Consider the following 18,625-nt stretch of genomic DNA (forward strand, 5'->3'; position numbering starts at 1 on the left):
TTCAAGTCAAAATTCAGCTCTCCTTGAAATATTGACACAGAAAATCAATACAGTCAATATGCAGAAAGTTTCTTTTATGGAACTATGGGATGAAGTGAACCTTAGACGTCCTTCATGAGATCCCAGTCATAGACCCTTGTCAAAGGAGCATAGATAGCCATGGTGCCCTCCACCTGTGCCCACTGTCATGGCCGTTGGACCAAGAATATGCACATGGTCCAAAGGCAGCCACTCAGTAGCAAGTTAGCTGCATAGGAGTTGACCCAGTTTAAGAGATTCACTCAAGAGTGATTATGTACTTGTTGATTCTCACTTTTCTGAGTATGAACTGATCTTGAAAAACAAGTAGCCTTAGTAGTGACAACAGAAGGTGACAAAAAAAGAGAAAGAAGCAGCATTGGCCGTGAGACATCACAAGCCATGATTAAGAGCAAACAATGGCTAAGAAGAGGCCATAAGGACAGAGAAGAGGGAAAAGCTGTTAGTTAGGAGTGGCAGGAGTGGCAAAAGCAACTTCTGTGCTAAGAGGACTATAAAATAAATCCAGTTGATAGAATTAAATTAGAACTCTCTATCCTCTTGTGCAGCAACATCACAGTCTACTTAAGACCCAGTTTTATTGTGATTCTTATTCTTTATTTCAAACCTGGTCTTGTGGTCTGTGTTTGTTTCCAATCAGTCCTGTGCTTATTAATTAAGATTTTTGTCTTCCTAATTTTCAATAAACCCTCAATCTCTTGGTGGAATCTGAATGATTTTTGTTTTGTTCTTGTAAACAGAAGAGTCCAAACACAATGGAATGTATTGAGTTGGGCATAGCTCAATAGGGAACAGGTTCAATTAGTTCTCAAAGCATTTTGGAAAACTGCAGCTGTCTCTACACACTATAATGTGTCCCTCCTATTGTTGGCACAAACTTAGCTACTGCCTATGTGACACCACTGATGCCTGGAAAACTATGCTACTTATTGTCAAAGAGATAATGATACACAATACAAATTATTAAAAAAAAAAAAAAAAAGATTTACCACAGCATCAACTTACGAGCAGAGGAGCTGCAGTAGAGCACATGAGATCTCAAGAAGCCCCAAAGATTTTCTGTGACCCTGGAAACCCCAACCTTGAGGAGCCTCTGCATTCTGGGACTGCTGACATCATCCAAAGGCCTTGCTGTCCCAATAAGCAGAGCCTGGCTATTACATGGCACCAAGGAGCAGGACCACTGAGAGCACCGTGGCCATTCTGCTTTGACCCAAGTTTGCCTTTCTTCACTATTACTGCAAGATTGGCTCAGAAAGAGTTATGGCTGTAATATTCAAGAATATTAGGAAACAAAATGGAATCCACCTTTAGAATCAGGCTTTAGTGCCAGTTGTCACTCAAGGAGACAAAGCTGAAATCAGAACTAGAAGATCCAAAGCAAAAACATGAAGTGAAGGATGGGACAGCCTGGCATCAATACAAATAAGTGGATCAAGGAATGTGCAGAATCCATGGATATAAACAAGGCAGAGATGGCAAGAGAAGCATAGATGATGTGTAAAATAAAGGAGACTATCACAACAGGGAAAGAACTGACCTGACCAGAAGCCTTTTATGTGTTTCCCTTAGAAATTGGAGTCAGTAGCTGGTTTCTATGACCATCGCCATCCAGGGCAGGGAATTGAGGCAAACCAAATGGAGGCACCAAGCCTTGACTTCCGTTTTGCTGGTGTGCGTCTGTTCTGCATTTGAACCAGCCCTTTTATTATAACAAATGATCTGTATTTGGCTAAGCTACAAATTCCTTTCACCTATGACAAATGTGGTTTGTTGTTCCTTTGGAAGAATATGGGTGGGGAAGATTCAATGCAGATTTGAATACTAGTGTAGTTGGACAACTAATGGGACATTGTACCATCCTCCTGCAATCTTAACAAATGACTATGACTGTGACTATCCAAAAAATGACTATGATTTTTCACTGGCTGATTTGTTTTGAATGAGTAAATTATTTTTATTTCATTGCACTAACTGCCAGAACACTGAATGAGCTGATAACTCCCTGGTGTTGCTGAGCTGCAAAGAACTATTATTTGGAATTGAATTTTTATTGATTTTCTTGTGCTACAATGACTTTCTAACATAGTAGCATGAAAGGAAAATGAGAAAAAGGCCAAACAGGGCATGGGCAGGGGAAGGGGAGGCTGCGGCTTCCCATGACCCACCCCAGATGTACTACTTATTGGCAGGTTCTGCTGACTCTGGATGATTCTGCTGCTGATTATATGATTTACAGGTTTGCCAAGTACCTGGCTGCATCACCTCTCCCTCTTCTTCCCTTCTGCTCTCTTTGTTTCCAGTCACTTTGGGCTTTATTGACATTCTGCTGCAGAGCGGAACAGGGCGACAGGGTGAAAAAGGAACAGAAGTAGGTAGAGAAATACTCTGAATTGGTCAGTGCTGGTGCTTGTTATTATCATTCCTACACACACACACACACACACACACACACACACACACACACACACACACACAACTGAGGAAGGGAATGAATAAGTATGTTATTTTATCTATTTATCAATATATTTATCTATTCATGTCTTTGCATTTCCTAGCCATCTTAAGTTTGGGAACTTAGTTAAATATTAGTTCATAATAATTATTTAGATAAGTTGAAATGGAAACTCAGATTCATTCATTCCTTCAAGAAATATTTATAAAGTGGCTACTCTCTGTCCTTCCAGGTGTCAGAGGTATGTAGATAAACAAAACTCATGAGAAGCTTTGCCCTCCTGTGTAAAGATGCCCAGGCCTAAAATCAAGTTAAAGAAGAATGTTTGAGAGTACACTAAAACTCTAAGAATATGTCTGACTTGCTTCTTTTTTTAATAGACATTGTAGGAGTGAAACTTGGTACAATAAAATGAAACAAAATGTACTTCTCCCCATGACTTCTGATTCCGTTCAGTCTAGTATAGAGAATCTTGACAACTCATAGGAAAAAATATTATCTTTTCTGGTTATAAAAGTAATCCATGTTTGGCATAGAAATTTTATAAACTGCAAAAACACATGAAAAAGGTAATTAACATACCCATAATCACCCACTGGCAATTTTTTGAAATGAGAGATTTCTTAAGGCTTTTTCCTATAACATATAATAATCCCACACCAGTTGCTATTTTAAGATACCAGGTTTTATATTTTTAAATCAAATTTTAAATGTGTCTTTATGTATATGTATACAATTCCATTCTCTTATACAAAATAATGTGACAAATCTTATTTTCCTTCTTCCCCTGGACCATGTGATCATGTTGATAAGTGAGATCACAGTGTGGCAATCTAGTTATGCTCCACTCTTTCAATATATATAGATAGAAGACCAAGTCTAATAAGAGTGTCCTTATGTAATGTAATAACTTATGAAAAGACCAGTATCTACACAAGGGTTTTGCAGAGACTTGCAAGAAAGAAAAAAGAGAGCCTATACATGCAACAATGATCAATTTAAGCCAGTAAAATTTTAAGTGAGGTGTAATATATTATGTAGGCTGCCTCAGCTTAGATGTAGCTTTCTCTGAGAAATTTCCTAGAATCACTAGATTAATATAGGTAATACGGTGACACATGCGTGTGGAACTTTCTACTTCTCTAACTCATCACACATCCTGTGCTCCCGAATCACATGGCTATTGTCGATCCTCCGTTAGAGCAGCTGCTGTGGGAGGGGCCTAGGTCGTGTTGAGTAATTTACCCCTTTGGCTGGTCCACAGTGTGTGAATGAAGGAGGCGACTGCACTTCTACTGAAAACCTAAAGGATTTAGATTTTCAGAAATTAAAAGAAGGGCTACCTACCAAAACAATTTTTTAATGCAGGCATACCCACTTTTGTTTGTGAGTACATACATTTTTAAACAATGCAATTAACTGCATTTAGGGGAGAATGGTTCATACACATAAAAAATAGAGATCATTCAAATACTCTCTTATTTATTTGTTTAGGAGTTATTAGAAACATTTACCTGCAATCTTAAGTATCCTTTGAGCTCATGATCTTTGATGACTGGATAGTATTTCATTATATAAATGCAATGAAAATATTAACCATTCCTCTATAATTAAATATTCAGGTTGTTACCAGTTGTTCAGCATTATAAATAAAGCTTTGAGCAAATCATTCAGCATATTCTTTTTCTATGTAGCTCTCTAATACTTCTCTTATAGAACTTTAGAAGTGGAATTAGTTGAATCATATAAATGAACTCTTTTTAATAACAGCTTCATCAAGATATAATTCACAGACCATACAATTCACCTATTTAAAATGTACAATTTAGTATGTTTTAGTGTATTCATAGAGTTGTGTAACCTTCGCTATACTCAGTTTGGGGACATTTTCATCGTATCAAAAAAAAAAAAGTGTTCCCATTAGCACTTACTCCCGTTTTTGTCACTCATCCACTGCAGCCCTCGACAACAACTAATCTACTTTCTGCTTCATGGATTTGTCTGTTCTGGACGTTTCATATACATGGAGTTACACAGTATGTGTTCTCTTGTATCTGGCTTCTTTCACTTACCAGAATGTTTTCAAGTTTCATCCACGTTGCAGCATGCTATCAGTACTTCATTCCATTTTATTGCCAAATAATACTGCAATGAATGATATAACTCATGTTATTCATCCATTAATCAGTTGATTGACATAGAAATGAACATTAATTTTGATACATAAAGATGCTTGTTCTTCATGTGCACCCATTCTCACTTCTTCTAGCAATGTTTAAAGGTATCTAGAGCTCCGTATTCTTTCCGACACTGGGAATTATTCAAAACAAACAAGCAAAACTAAATCTATTTGGAAGGAAAAAGACACATATTGGTGCTTTTGAAATTGGCATTTCTTTGATAACTAGTTATCTTAGGCCCTTTAAATATCATTAGCCACATATGTCTCTTGTAAATTCTGTCTTCATGTTCCTTCTCCATTTTTTTTTTGGTATATTTATCTTTCTCATTTTGGGTCATTTATATATTAAATCTGTTAGCTCTCTGCATATGATTTTGCTTATGATGTTTTAAATAAAAATAATTTTTAATTTTTAATTTTTAATAAAACACCTACCAATCATTTCCTTAAGGTTCTTCCTTCAGGTTTTTATTTAGAAAGGCCTTCCCCATCCTAAGCTCCAGTAAATATTTTCTTTTATTATTTCTGATGTTTAATGTAAAAATCTTTTTATTAATATGAATTATATGTTGTTATAAAGTCAGACACAGATCTAGTTTTATTTTATTTTTTTCTCCAAAAGGGCAACCACTTACCCTAATGCCTTTTCCTCCTTAATTCATATGTCAATTTTATCATAAAACAACTTTTATTTATTTGTGAGTCTTTGAAAAATGTTCTTGTTTATTAATTTGTATGTCTGATTTATGACAAAGCCACCTTGTTTTAATCACATGGATTTATGATAGAATTTAGCAATACTCTGTGGCCTTTTTAAAGCCATGTTATGCAATTGGTGTTCTTAAAAGCACTATATATTCATTTGTATTCATATACTCTTACAAAAACTATGTGAAATAGGACTTACTATCCTTAGTTTACAGATTAAGACACTTATTTGAGCCAAGGTGCTAGCTAGTGGCACACCCAGAATTCAGACAGATACTAAGGCTCCAGCCTTAGCCTTCTTTACCAGCATGTAGTACCACCAAGTGGAGTTGTGGAACATATATGATCCAATAGTTTAAATCTAGACCCTTATTTATTACACATGTTTATGATATAATATGCATTTCTCCTTCCAGAATTTTTTGATAACTGTATGAGTATTTTGGGCTGTATTAAAGAAAGTATTTAGGTTTAAACATTTTAAGTGGTTTCGCTGCTCACTGCAAGTTTTTTTCTTTAAACCACAATTTCCAAATACTTAATTCATTGCTTTGAGCCATTTTCCATTAGTTAATTTCTCAGTTCAGAGAGCCACTATTATCATTATTAAATTGGTTACTGTCTTCTTTCAGCTTGCCCACTTCTAAAATGCCTATTATATTTCATATTATATTTTTTGGACTATCTCCACATTATTTATTTTCATTTTTTTTTATCCCTTTCTGGCAAACTCTTTATTATTTTGTCAATTTCATCTTAGCCCATATATTTAGCATATATTTCTTAAGTACCTTCCCTGTGTCAGATGTTGCAATACAAGAGGAAATTTCTTAAGCTGGGTTGTACTGGTTACCAAGCTAATGTCTCCCAGATTCAAATCAACCTGTCTGTAATTCTTGAAGCTGGACCTCAGGCTTCTTTGGCAGCTGCTTCCTCCATGTGAGGTTCCATCAGTAGACGGTGCCAGGGGAGACCAGGTGGGGAGAAGAGGGAAAAAGAAATCTTCTTTCTCTTTATTTTCTGTCCATGCCAGCATCAGTCCAGCAGAGTTTCTTCAACTGGAAGTGGTAGTTGATTGTTCTTCTCAGCTGACTTTTTCAAATACTTGCAGATCCAGTTTCCTTATGAATCCCAGAGATCCCAGCACCTGGCCTTCACATACCCGCTCTCCAGAGCAGGTCCTCTGGGTCACTCCTGTAACTGCCTGGTGTCCTCTCCTAAGGGGTTTGGTTTCCAACTCCACAGAGCCCTGCTAAGCCTCAGTTCTAGTAACCCTAACCTCTTCCCTTGTTCTCCATCCCTAGGGGCAGGATCTGCTTCCAGCAGCTCCCCCTTTTGCTTTTTAGTCTTCCAATTCCTTGTATTAATACTTTCTGTTAAAACAACCATCCCACTATCTGTTTTCCTTCCTGGATCCTGACTGATATTCTTATCCTCTGTGTCACTGGTTCAATATTTTGCAATATTCAATATACTGCTTACTCTTTCCCTGGTATTTATGTATTCCAAATTCAGTATTTTTTTTTTATTTATAACTCCCTATTCTAGATTCTCAGTTGCTAGTTCCTTTTGACTTTTAAGAACTTAGTTAGAAATTATCTAAAAATGCCTCATTTCTTGTCTTTTTAGTGGAAGACATTTGAGTTCTGCAATTTGTCTCCTTCTTTTGTTGTATCATTTTTATAGGGCTGAGGATGTTTTCCCTACTAGTAGAAGTTGCATAGGTTTGTGTGTGAATCTGTCAAGCCTAGGAAGTAACATAGATGATAAAAGTATTTAGATTGCCAATTCAGAGGCTAATTAGGTTGGGGAACCAATGGCAAGAGTCACAGGTAGAGCTGAAAGCCTTTACCTCTGTGTCAGAGTTTATTTTCATATGTCTGGGTATATTCAGTAGTGTGCCAGTTTGAATGTATTATGTCCCCGAAAACGTCATTATCTTTGATGCAATCTTGTGTGAGCAGACATATTAGTGTTGGTTAGATTGTAATTCTTTGATTGAGTGTTTCCATGGAGATGTGACCCACCCAACTGTAGGTGATAACTCTGACTGAAGATTTCCATGGAGGTGTGACTCCGCCCATTCAGCATGGGCCTTGATTAGTTTACTGGAGCACTATATAAGCTCAGACAGAAGGAACAAGCTTGCTACAGCCAAGAAGGACACTTTAAAGATCGCACAGGAGCTGAGAGAGGAGCTGTAGCTGAGACAGACATTTTGAAGATGGCCATTGGAAGCTGATGTAGACATTTTGGAGAATACTACTTTGAAATGCAACTTGGGAGCAAGCGGACACCAGCCACGTGCTTTCCCAGCTAACAGAGGTTTTCCGGATGCCAATGGCCTCTCTACAGTGAAGGGAGCCTTTGTTGATGGACACTTTATAGCCTTAAGACTGTAACTGTGTAACCAAATAAATCCCCTTTAGAAAAGCCAGTCCATTTCTGGTGTTTTGCATTCCAGCAGCATTAGCAAACTGGAACAGGTAGCCAGCTGGAAGTTGCTTGGCACGTGACCCTCCTTAAGAGTCAGAAATGCCAGTGTCCCTGTCCTTTCCCTGGCCAGGTCTTAGGACTATGTGTGCTTAAAGTTGGTGTCATCTTTGGTGTCTGGTCTGCTGTCCAGTATCCCTACTGGAACCAGATATATGGTGACCCTTTGGCTCCCTGATACCCTAGCTCTCTTTGGTCTTTGTATGTCCACACTGGGGAGTGTTAAAGTGCTTCTTGTTGGGATTCTTCCACTGACTTTAAAGGTTTGTTGGGAAAGGCATCAGATTAGGTTGGGATTTCCTTTAATCTGATCTTGCCTGTGTGGGAGCTGCTAGAAATTTCTCAGAGTCTCCTGTTTATAAATAACACTCTTCCATAGGTCCTGGTGTCAATACCTGTTTTGTTTTCCTTTTATATACATGTTCAATTATCTATTTCATTGAGAGGCTAGGAACAGGGAGGGAAAATGACTTCAATTAAGTTGCTTTTCTCGATGAATGTAATTATGGATTGTCACGGTAACGGTGAACTATGCATTTGTTAGCTTTTTCATTTCCATTGAACAAAGGAAAGAAATAGAAGAGGAAGGTAAAATAGAAGTTTCCACCATTGGTCTTCATCGCTTCATCTGGTGGAATACAAATTATTTGGTGTTTTCCAAACTACGGTCATCACCTATCAGCGCTGAATGAGACTTCCTTTGGAACACAAAGCCAATTAAGGAAAAAAAAAAAAAAAAAGGACAAGCAAACTTAACAGAATAAGACACAGAAATGCAACCCTTTCCAATACAAATGGATTTCCCTTGTTTTGGTCACTTTTTTTCTAGGGTGATCTAATTTTGATATAGTACTGGTGAATAAAGAAGTCTATGGAGGAGGGATTTTTGACTTGAAGATTCTTTAGGTGATGGCAGAGAATTTGTGGTCAGATAGTGCAGGAGATGTGAGATTTCTCTTCTGGGGTCCACTTACAGTTTCTTTATCAGTTGCATGGCCTTCATCACATGTGGAATAAGAAGTTCCAGATCATAAGGGCTCTAACAATTTGTGGCTCTCAAGTAGAAGGTAGCTTGCCTTGCAACTTGATAAACAGGTGAGAAAATGAGAACATGGATCGTATCACCTGTCTATAGTGCAAATCCTTTTAAGATCTTCTGCCTCAAATATTCTAAGGAAGACCTCCGAATATATAGCACTATTGGCAAAAGACATTGGTTGCCTCTGGGAGGGAAAACATAACAAGTAAAATTCAGAAGGAAGTGAAAACTTGGATTACTGTACATGTTATTCATTGAGTGTTTTTGACTTGCTAAAAGCCAGTTTAATGTATTTATACAATTTATAAAGATATAACTGATTCTGGAGCTCTGCTCCTTACAGGGAACATATTTCATGTAATTGTAAGCACTGAAGAAAATTAAATCAATAAATCCACAGCCCATAATTTGAGATACTCAATTTGAAGAAAAATACATTGTCAGAGAGGGAGGGCAAAATCTTTTACTTTCAGGAAGACTTGTAAACAACCTGTCTTTGCTCTCCTATCCCATACTTTCAAGTCACTGCAAGAATTATCTTTGTGCTTTAAAATTATCAAAGTATTGTTATGATTCCTCAAAAGAAGCAAAAGCCAACTCCCCACCTTTTTTTTAATGAAGCATTTGCTCAAGTGGAAAGCAATGCAGATGAAGCTGTTTCAGGCAGTCTGTGTGTGTCCTTTTCCATGAAAAGGTTTTGCTAGTTAGCAGTCCTAGAGAGGGCGTCAGGAGACTTAGTGGGTTTTTCCCCGTCACTGGTGTTGATGCTCTCTGTAGCCAATGGAAAGTCAATTAACCTCGCCAAGCTTCACTCTTTCATGTGTAAAAGGTTAATTGTGCAGCTTGTTTGCAGAGTACCTGGAGCCTTCCATGAAGACCCTGTACAAATACTCACCACTGCTGTTTGACTGGAGGGTGGTGTATTTTTAACTATATGTTTGGTTAGTTAGGTTATAGATTTTGTGCTGATTGAATGTTGCTCCTTCTCCCTGGTTACAAATAAAAAGACTAATAGATAATCTCACTCTATTACCATCTCCTAGCCCCCCCTAGAGGGTTAAAAGAATGGCAGAGATTAAATTAATAATGCATTTTTTAGTTAATTAAAAAAAAAAATCACCTGCATCTCAACTGCCTAGTAACTGTGGAAGGTAATTTCGTCGGATGCGGAACAGATAATGCTGGTAAAGACTTGTGAAATGATGAGTGTGTTTTATTTTCCCTACTCCCCCAGTAATTCTTTTATCCTTCATATAAATACAGAGCATCAGGAACAATTTTCTTAAGACTTGCTTCATATGTGTTTCTGGATATTTTGGAAAAATGATTCTCTTACTCTGGAACTCCTGAAACAAGTAAATTTTTTTGCATGTCCCTGGCTTGTGGCATGTTCACCTCACTGTTTTCTTGTATTTGGGGCAAATGTGACTAGTCCTGGCTCTCGACCCAGTATCATATCTCTCACACTTCTTTGCAGATTTACGGAAAAACTTTGAACAAGATCCACAAGGAAGGGAGGTTCCTATAGAAGGCATGATTGTCCTGCATTGCCGACCCCCGGAGGGCGTCCCCGCGGCCGAGGTAAGACAGACTCTTGGACCAACCAGGAGGAGGCAGGCTGGTGCCCTGCATGGCACACAAGAAGGCAAAAGAGCCCGGGTCAGGTGTCCTTGCTGTCTGGACCCACCTCCAAAAGATGATGAAGAAATTGTCAAGGAAATAAGTTAGCAAAGGCCAATTGTCCCCTTGTACTTTCTTGCTGATGCAAAGCTCTTGTTCGGCAAGGCTGGGTAGAATTTGGTCTGAGTTCTAGCTTTTGGTGACCTCAGAATTTGCAGATGCCATGCCCCATTTCCTTGGTCCCCTTGGGCAGAGCTTATGATCACACCTGAACTTCTGCAGTATCAGGCAAAGTGAAATGGGAAAGAAGACTTTGTGTGCCCAGGAAAGGAGGGGAGCCCCTGGTTCTGAGTTTCACTCGCATTTGTACTCATGCATTCTCCATTTATTCATTTAGCAAACTTTCATGGAGCATCTTCCCTGTTTTCTTCATTGTGCTGGTATTAGGTATATAAAAAAGTGATGAAACCACAGGCCTCTGATTTGTTATACTTCCTTCACAGTGATATATCTGGGATGTAGAGTCACCATGCTTTTTGCTTCTTGCAGGCTTACATGTTTTCTAGAATTTCTACCATACCATTAGAATATAATTGTCACTAATTGTGCACTACTGTACTAGGCAAGACTTCCTTAAATCTTTTAGTCACTATTAAAAGATCTTCTGATAGACTAGCAATATAGTTATTTAGGTAGTATCTGGGGAAAAACAAGAACTACAAGGCAAGCTTAGAAGCATGCTAATGTAATTATTTATTTATAAGTTTGGCAGTAGGTAGACCAGTTGTAGTTCTATGGGAAGCTAGTAACTGTCCTTGGATAAATTGCTTATTCACTGATATGTAGAGTTACAAAAAACCAGGAACCTTTCTTTGCCTCTCACTTGAGCTAAAATTTCTGTGGGATTTTGTAATTGGAAAGACAAAGAAGGCTAGAAAATAAAGGGGATGAAAAAAATAAAAACACACTTGCATATTTAGAGAGAAAGCGCGCTAGGTGGACACCATGCAAAGCTCAGATGGTTCATAGAAATGAAGTAAACAGACTGGAAAATTAAAGTGAATACTCCATGCACAATATGACATGATTTAAAGTCTATGTCTGTTCAAAATCCTAAAAAGCTCCCCAGGCACTCTGGGTGAAAGTCTGTGTTCCTGTAATTCTTATTAGGACTAACGTAATCTGGTCTGCTGTTACCTGTGACCTCATCTTCTGCCACTCTGCACCCAACTCCAATCAGCCCTGCCAGCCTTGCTCTTTCCCAGGGGCCTCTGACTGTGATGGTCCCTCTGCTGGAACATTCTTCCCAACTATTACATCACCTGTTCCCTTCCTTCAGGGCTTACTCAGCTGTCACCTGCTCAGTGAGGGTTCTGTTGCACCTGTCAATTCCAAACCCCACACCTATACTTCCCAAGTCCTGTTTCTCCATTACATGTTCTCCTTAGCTCTTATCATGAACACATGGTATTTATCTTGCCTGTTGTCTGTCTATCCCACTGGAATTTAAACACCATGAGGGAAATTTTTGTTCATTTTTCTCCTTACTGTGTTCCTAGAATAGAAAACAGTGTTTCTCGCATCACAAGTGCTCAATAAGTATTTGTTGGATATGAAAGAAAACTAGTTTTTTTTTTTTCACTATATTGATGAATGTTTGAAGCAATGCCAAGACCAACCCCCCCAAAAAAGTGTGAAATCCATAAGAATTTTGCTTTACTCCCGGTGCTGGGTCCTAGCAAGACATTCTCTACCTCCTTTATGAAGATATAAATAAAAAGGAGGGAACTGAAGAGAAGGATAAAGGATGTACAGTGTGGTAAGGTAATGGCCAAAATGAAAACTATACCTTGGTCTATAAATGTGTGCATGTGTGTTTAGGCAAACACGTGCACACACACACCTACCTACAGAGTAAAGATTCCTCTTAGAGAATGTGGGGGATCTTTGACTTACACAGACTCTGAGGCCCTTCAGTCCTGTTGGTTGAGGTGATTGCTATAGAAGAAAGGGCTAAGCCCTAGGAAATCAGCAGCTTCCCTCTCTGTTTAACAGCATGGGAAAGGTTGATCATAGTTGAGGCCTGGAAGCAGCTCTTGGCATCCCTCTCCATGTCCTAGGCCCTGATACCCTAATCTTGAAGGCACATGAGTTCTACCTATTAGTGCAATCCATTTTCTTTCTTTATTTGTGCCTGATGGCCCCTTTCAGGTATGGCTAGCTGTAAGGAGTGGAATAGGATGTGAAAAAACTTCTGTAGAAGCACAAACCAATGTCAGTTTAAAAAAAATACAATGGGCATCTACCTTCTTCCCAAATGTCTACACTGTGGGTAGGTAGTCACTTCTCACTTTCCTTTTGACACCTTCTCACTCTTTTATTTTAATCGTGTATATTTCATTATGAAAGAAATTTCAGAGCCAGGCCAGTTGAAATTAAGTAGCAATCCATTCTAAGGTACAGCTGGGGCTGGAGGATGGTTTAAAACAGAAATTCTAAGTCAAGTGGGAAGGGGAAAAATCTTTGTTTTCTACATTTTACATCCTAGAAGGAGAACCTTTCCACTACATTATGGGTTAAACAGGGAATTATGGGACCCCAACAAATATTTACAGCATCACCTTAATGTAGGAGAACTTCTCTGGTTCCAAATTCTTTAATTATTTGGGATTCCACTTCTTTGTGAGGTGGATATTATCAGTATTTCTACATCAGTGTTTACAGGTACCTTACTTTCAGTAATGGCTCACCCAGTAGTTATCACTGCTACCATCTGTGTTTTTATTGAAGGGAAGGAGGAATTAGAGAACAAAGCTGAGGGAGAGAAGAACAAAGGTGGGGAAGGAAAGGGAAAATCTTCACACCTTTGCACAGTTGGCGTCTCCAGCAGTGTGGAGATGTCTGCCACCATTTGCTGTGTGGTCCTCAGATGACTAAGGAGACCTCATTGTGTTTCTTAAACTCACATGGTGATGAGAGCATCTGACAGCTCATGGTTCTTCATTATGGCAGGAACTGGGAACTACACTTGGGAATTGACGAGTGAGACAATCATCCCTGTTAAATATCATTGGCCAGAGTTTAACTTCCCTGTGTGAGCCACTTTATACCCTCTACACCTGACCACTTGGTGCACTTCTTGCCCACCTCCTGTGGAGTCCATGGAATCATCACCAGAGGAGGACCTGGGTGTTCTACATGGATTTGTTCCACAGTGGAATAAGAGTGGAATGGGAGTCTCTTAAGTCATGCCCAAAACTTATTTTCACAAGTTGTGTTATTGTATTCCCTCTGAAAGATAGAACTTTCCTGAGAAATAATTCATCCATATGACTGGAGAAAGCAGTATGTATAAGAATAGAAAGTACTCCCATATATGGAATGCCCCCAGGTCTCAGGTGCTGGGTTAAATGGTTTTCTCATACATTATTTAATTCAATTTAATGAGGTGCAAAAGGCTATAGGTGTTATCATGTCCATCTTATCACAACTCACCAGGTTCTCAGAAAGCTAGAAAGCATCAAGAGCAGAGACTCATATCTATGCCAGTCTGTCTTGATAGCTCAGTCTTTCCTTTCTCCAAGGGCTTTTGTTTGTTTGTTCTTAGTGAGACCTTGGCTTTAGTTAGTTGCCCTGAGCCTTTTTGAAGCATGGGAGTCCCTTTTCCATGATCACATATCTGTGTGCTATGCTGCTATGCTGCGTGGAACTCTACCCTTAGAGGCATAGTTTTTCTGGATTAAACCCCTGTCCTTCTAGCAAATATTCTAACCCTAAAGCTGCTGTACGTTCTGTGTCCTTTCGTTTGAGGTAGGTGATCTGGTGACTGAACTGAGAACAGAGTGCAGAGAGAGTGGAGGCTTTGGGATCCTAAGGGATCAAGGAATTGGGCAAGACATCTTGGGTGCCTCTGCCCTCCCAAGGGAAAGAAGCCTGGGTTGGGTGATTTGCAGGAGTTATGAAGGTATTAGATACTTAAAGTTACAGGGAGGAGGCCATGGAGGAGAAGAAAATGGGATATATGATAAGGGAAGTGAGAAGTCCAAGGGTAATCTTTATTCCCATTATGATTTTTCCAACATTTGGCCCTGACAAATCTTAATGTCAAAACACATCCCAGCTTTACTTTAGGTGCATACTGCTGTCTGTATCACACAGACACAGGGATGTTTCTCCAACTCGACATTAGTGGATATGAAAATAGTAGAAAGGTTGTCAGTGTAGCACAATGGGAAAAAGTAAAACTGTGAAGTCCAACAGACCCAGGTTCAAACCCTGATTAGCTCTCCTTACCCTATGACCTATGGCAATTCACCAGCCACCCTGAACCTCAGGGTCCTCATTTGAAAAGGGGAACTTGTAGGATTGCCCTAAGGTGAAGAAGAAAATAAGATTATGCAAAACATCTGGCTCAGTTTCTAATACTAAATAAATGGTAGAGACTATGGTATTTTTTATTCTTCTTCCTCTTCTTTTCAAAATCGTCATGAATCTTTAATTCTCATGGAAGGATGGGGGGACCCATTATGGTTGGGGGACCAGATAAAACCCAAAACTCCTTCTTGAATTATCTAACTAGCTCTCAGCCCTATGAAGGGGGAGCTGCCCATCAGCTCTGCCTCTGCCATCCTGTGCCTTGCCTTCAAGCTCATCAGAATACCAAGATACTCACCAAAAGTGCCCTACCTCCCTCTCTCATAATCTACCACACAGGGGAAATAAATGACTCTTGACAGCGGCTGGTGCCTACAAATATTTTGTTCACATTATTTACCACCATTGGAGAGTTTTATGAATGGGATTGCTACTAAAAACCCCTTTTGAAAAATATTATGTGATCTTGAAGATTCTCACCAGACACTGGTTTGGATGAAATTATAGGTCACGTATACTTTTCTCCAAATACCTGAAGCGTGGATGGATGATAATAATTCAGGCTCTTCCAAGCTCCATGAAGAACATATATCTGGGGGTATTAGAACATCCTTGTCACTCCAGTTACTTTTAGCTTTAACCTTGGGGCAGTTCTAACTAAAGACAGCAATTTTAATGTTTGACACTTGTTTAGCTAAAACCGATTTGCTCTTTTCCAAACAATTCATTATCCCACACTGCACTTTTTTATACTCCCCAATTAAATAGAAAATCTATCTTTCATAAAAGTTAGAAATTATGTCCAATGAAAATCCGACATTTTAATGGTTTTCCACAGATTAAAATTGTAGAGTTCTCAATAAACCCTGATTTACTGATGTTGGCTGTAAAATGGTTATTGCTGTTAATAAAGCCTGTAAATCTTAACAGGTTATATTTGCCTTGGACAATAAAGCTTGCCATAAAGGCTTAGTGTCTTAGGCTAATTCTGCTCACATCGAGGTAAACAGCCTGCTCAAAATAATTCCATGTCTTTGAGAGCTAAAACCCAAAGCCAAGTCACTGACACATTCTAGCCTTGAGCTACTGCCTACCGGGCACTATTCTTGTTTTTAACTCACCAAGGAGTCAAGAATGTGCTGCAATTAGAAATTCCAAGAAGGTCAAGGGCCTTAGCCAATGCAGCATGGGTAAGGAGAAGGTTTCCTTCTTTCTGCATAGCACCAAATCAGTTTTGTCATTGACTGATCACTAGGTTGTCATGCTTGTATAACAAGTGAAAGTTCAGGAATATATGTTCTGCTTGGTAAAGTATGTCAGATCCATCGAAATGTTGGAAGCAAAATTATTGGGGGGTTGGGGAGGATTGTGTCACTTCTAAGTGCTAATCAATAATTTTTAAGTTAACCCTATTACGCTTTGTGGGCTTGGAGACATTTGTCCTGTTTTGTGATGTTTGGGTAATTTTCTTATGAGTCTCACTGACTTTCCTAGCCTTCTTTGTGGTTAGATCCCACCAGTCTGGTGTCCTTGCTCCAGATGGGATTGAGATGTGAGCAATTTGGGGTGCTGTTTGTGTGGAAGTCCTGCTCTGGATGGGATGGTGCTTGAGATGCAGCTGGAATAATGGGTCTCCTTCTTGCGAGCTGTGCAGTGGCTTTTGAACTGTGGTGTTGTCCAGTGGCTGCCACCATGGCATTTTGCTAGAGCCATCCCTGCACTGTGGTTGGACATTGTTCTTGACTGCACAGCAGTCTAGCCTGGCTTCTTCACCCTTTGGGAGGCTCTGGACACTACTAATATTCTTTAATAAAGTGCTCGTCTTCATAAACTAGTCAGAGCAGCTTTTGTTCTTTTCAGGGAAGAACCCTGACCATCACAGTACATATGCCAGGCCTTGCTATTTTAAGGACGCCTTTGACAAATATCTGAAAGTGCCCATTGGAACAAAGCAAATCACAATGAGCTAAAGCCTATTTGTGGTATGTTACACTTTCTGTCTTCATCTCTAAGATAAAGAGGGGGGGACTAGAAATTCCCTAAGTTCCCTTTCATATTTCTAATTATTCCCAATGTATAAACAGTAGAGTCTGCCTTCTATCTACAGCTTGCCCATGGTTTTAATAATTCTGCCCAGATTGGTGCCAGAGAGTTTTCAAGTCAGAAGCCTTTTGCCCTTCTCCCTTGTGGGGCTATTCTTAATGAAAGGTTCATTTGTTTTGAGTGTGCTCATTGGCATAAAACCTGGAAGAGAATCTCATGACATTGGACTATTTAATATGAGAACCACTAGACTACTGTATTTAACCTCAGTCAAACAGACTGTGAAGTGAGGATTTCATTTGAAAAATAAGGTTCTTAGTAATTCACTAGAGAAATGTTAAGTGAGGTGCCAAAATTCTAAAGCAATGGGCCTCAGGTAATAAATAATTTCTCTAATTTGGTGCAGCCAAAGCAGAGAGAATGTCTAATAGTCCAGATGAACTTTGCATTGAGGAGACTGACAATAAGGACCTTTGCAGAAAGCCACATTTGATTAGAATGTATAATATTGCAGTAGAAACCTAATGGACTCTAAAGAAAAGAGAACGTTGAATTGGTTAAATACTAGTAATTAAGTGCCAGTAAATTACTACTCTGAAAACATTCCTGCAAAAAATTTGTTATCATAAAACAGATGGGAAAATGAGGTTAATGTAAGTTATTTAAAAAGTGGATGTCGACAGCCCGAAAACCCTCATTATTAATAGGGATCCTTAAATAAAACCTATTAATGTGCTGACTTTTGCCATATCCTTGGCTGGAAAGCTCTGTTTCTGTACTGCTGAAGAAAGGATGGAAGACATCTAAAGCCCTTGACTTGTATTTTTTTTTTTTTTCCTCTTTAAGTTCAATTTTATTGAGATATATTCATATACCATACAGTAATCCATGGTGTACAATCAGCTGTTCACAGTACCATCATATAGTTGTGCATTCATCACCCCAATCTATTTTCGAACATTTTCCTTACACCACAAAGAATCAGAATCAGAATAAAAAATAAAAGTAAAAAAGATCACCCAAATCACCCCCCCATCCCACCCTATTTTTCATTTAGTTTTGTCCCCATTTTTCTACTCATCCATCCATACAATGGATAAAGGGAGTGTGATCCACAAGGTTTTCACAATCACATTGTCATCCCTTGTAAGCTACATTGTTATACAATCGTCTTCAAGAGTCAAGGCTACTGGGTTGCAGTTTGGTAGTTTCAGGTATTTACCTCTAGCTACTCCATTACATTAAAACCTAAAAAGTGTTATCTATATAGTGCATAAAAATGTCCACGAGAGTGACCTCTCGACTCCATTTGAAATCTCTCAGCCAATGAGGCTTTATTTCATTTCCTTTCAATCCTACGATGCTGGGTCCAGATTCATCCCCCCCGGGAGTCATATCCTATGTTGCCAGGGAGATTTACACCCCTGGGAGCCTTGACTTGTTTTTATTTTTCTTCTCCTCCTTGGTCTGTATTCCTAGAGGGCATAAAGCGTGGAAGTTAGAATTGCATTCTTCAAAGGCAAGGGTAGAGAGGCCCAACATGAGAATACAAAGGTCATTGTTGTTGCTTGCCATTGCTTTCTCTTCCCTTTTCCTCTGCCCTTTGCCTGGGTCAGCTCCACACTATCAGCCTTCTTTCTTTCCAAACACTCTGTGCCTGTACTTTTTAGAC

General features: G+C 39.1%; 1 protein-coding gene across 7 annotated transcripts in view; it reads left to right on the top strand.

Moving 5' to 3' along the window:
- The window catches only part of UNC5D (unc-5 netrin receptor D), a 536,791-nt gene that overhangs the window by 332,551 nt on the left and 185,615 nt on the right, over window positions 1-18,625 (top strand). For all 7 annotated transcript variants that reach the window (XM_037831350.1, XM_037831353.1, XM_037831351.1 and 4 more), the window contains exon 4: window positions 10,394-10,497. In XM_037831350.1, coding sequence (XP_037687278.1) covers window positions 10,394-10,497 — 104 coding nt within the window. The remainder of the gene's footprint in view (window positions 1-10,393; window positions 10,498-18,625) is intronic.

This window comes from Choloepus didactylus, chromosome 3 (assembly GCF_015220235.1).
Source record: "Choloepus didactylus isolate mChoDid1 chromosome 3, mChoDid1.pri, whole genome shotgun sequence".
NCBI classification, from domain to species: Eukaryota; Metazoa; Chordata; class Mammalia; order Pilosa; family Megalonychidae; genus Choloepus; species Choloepus didactylus.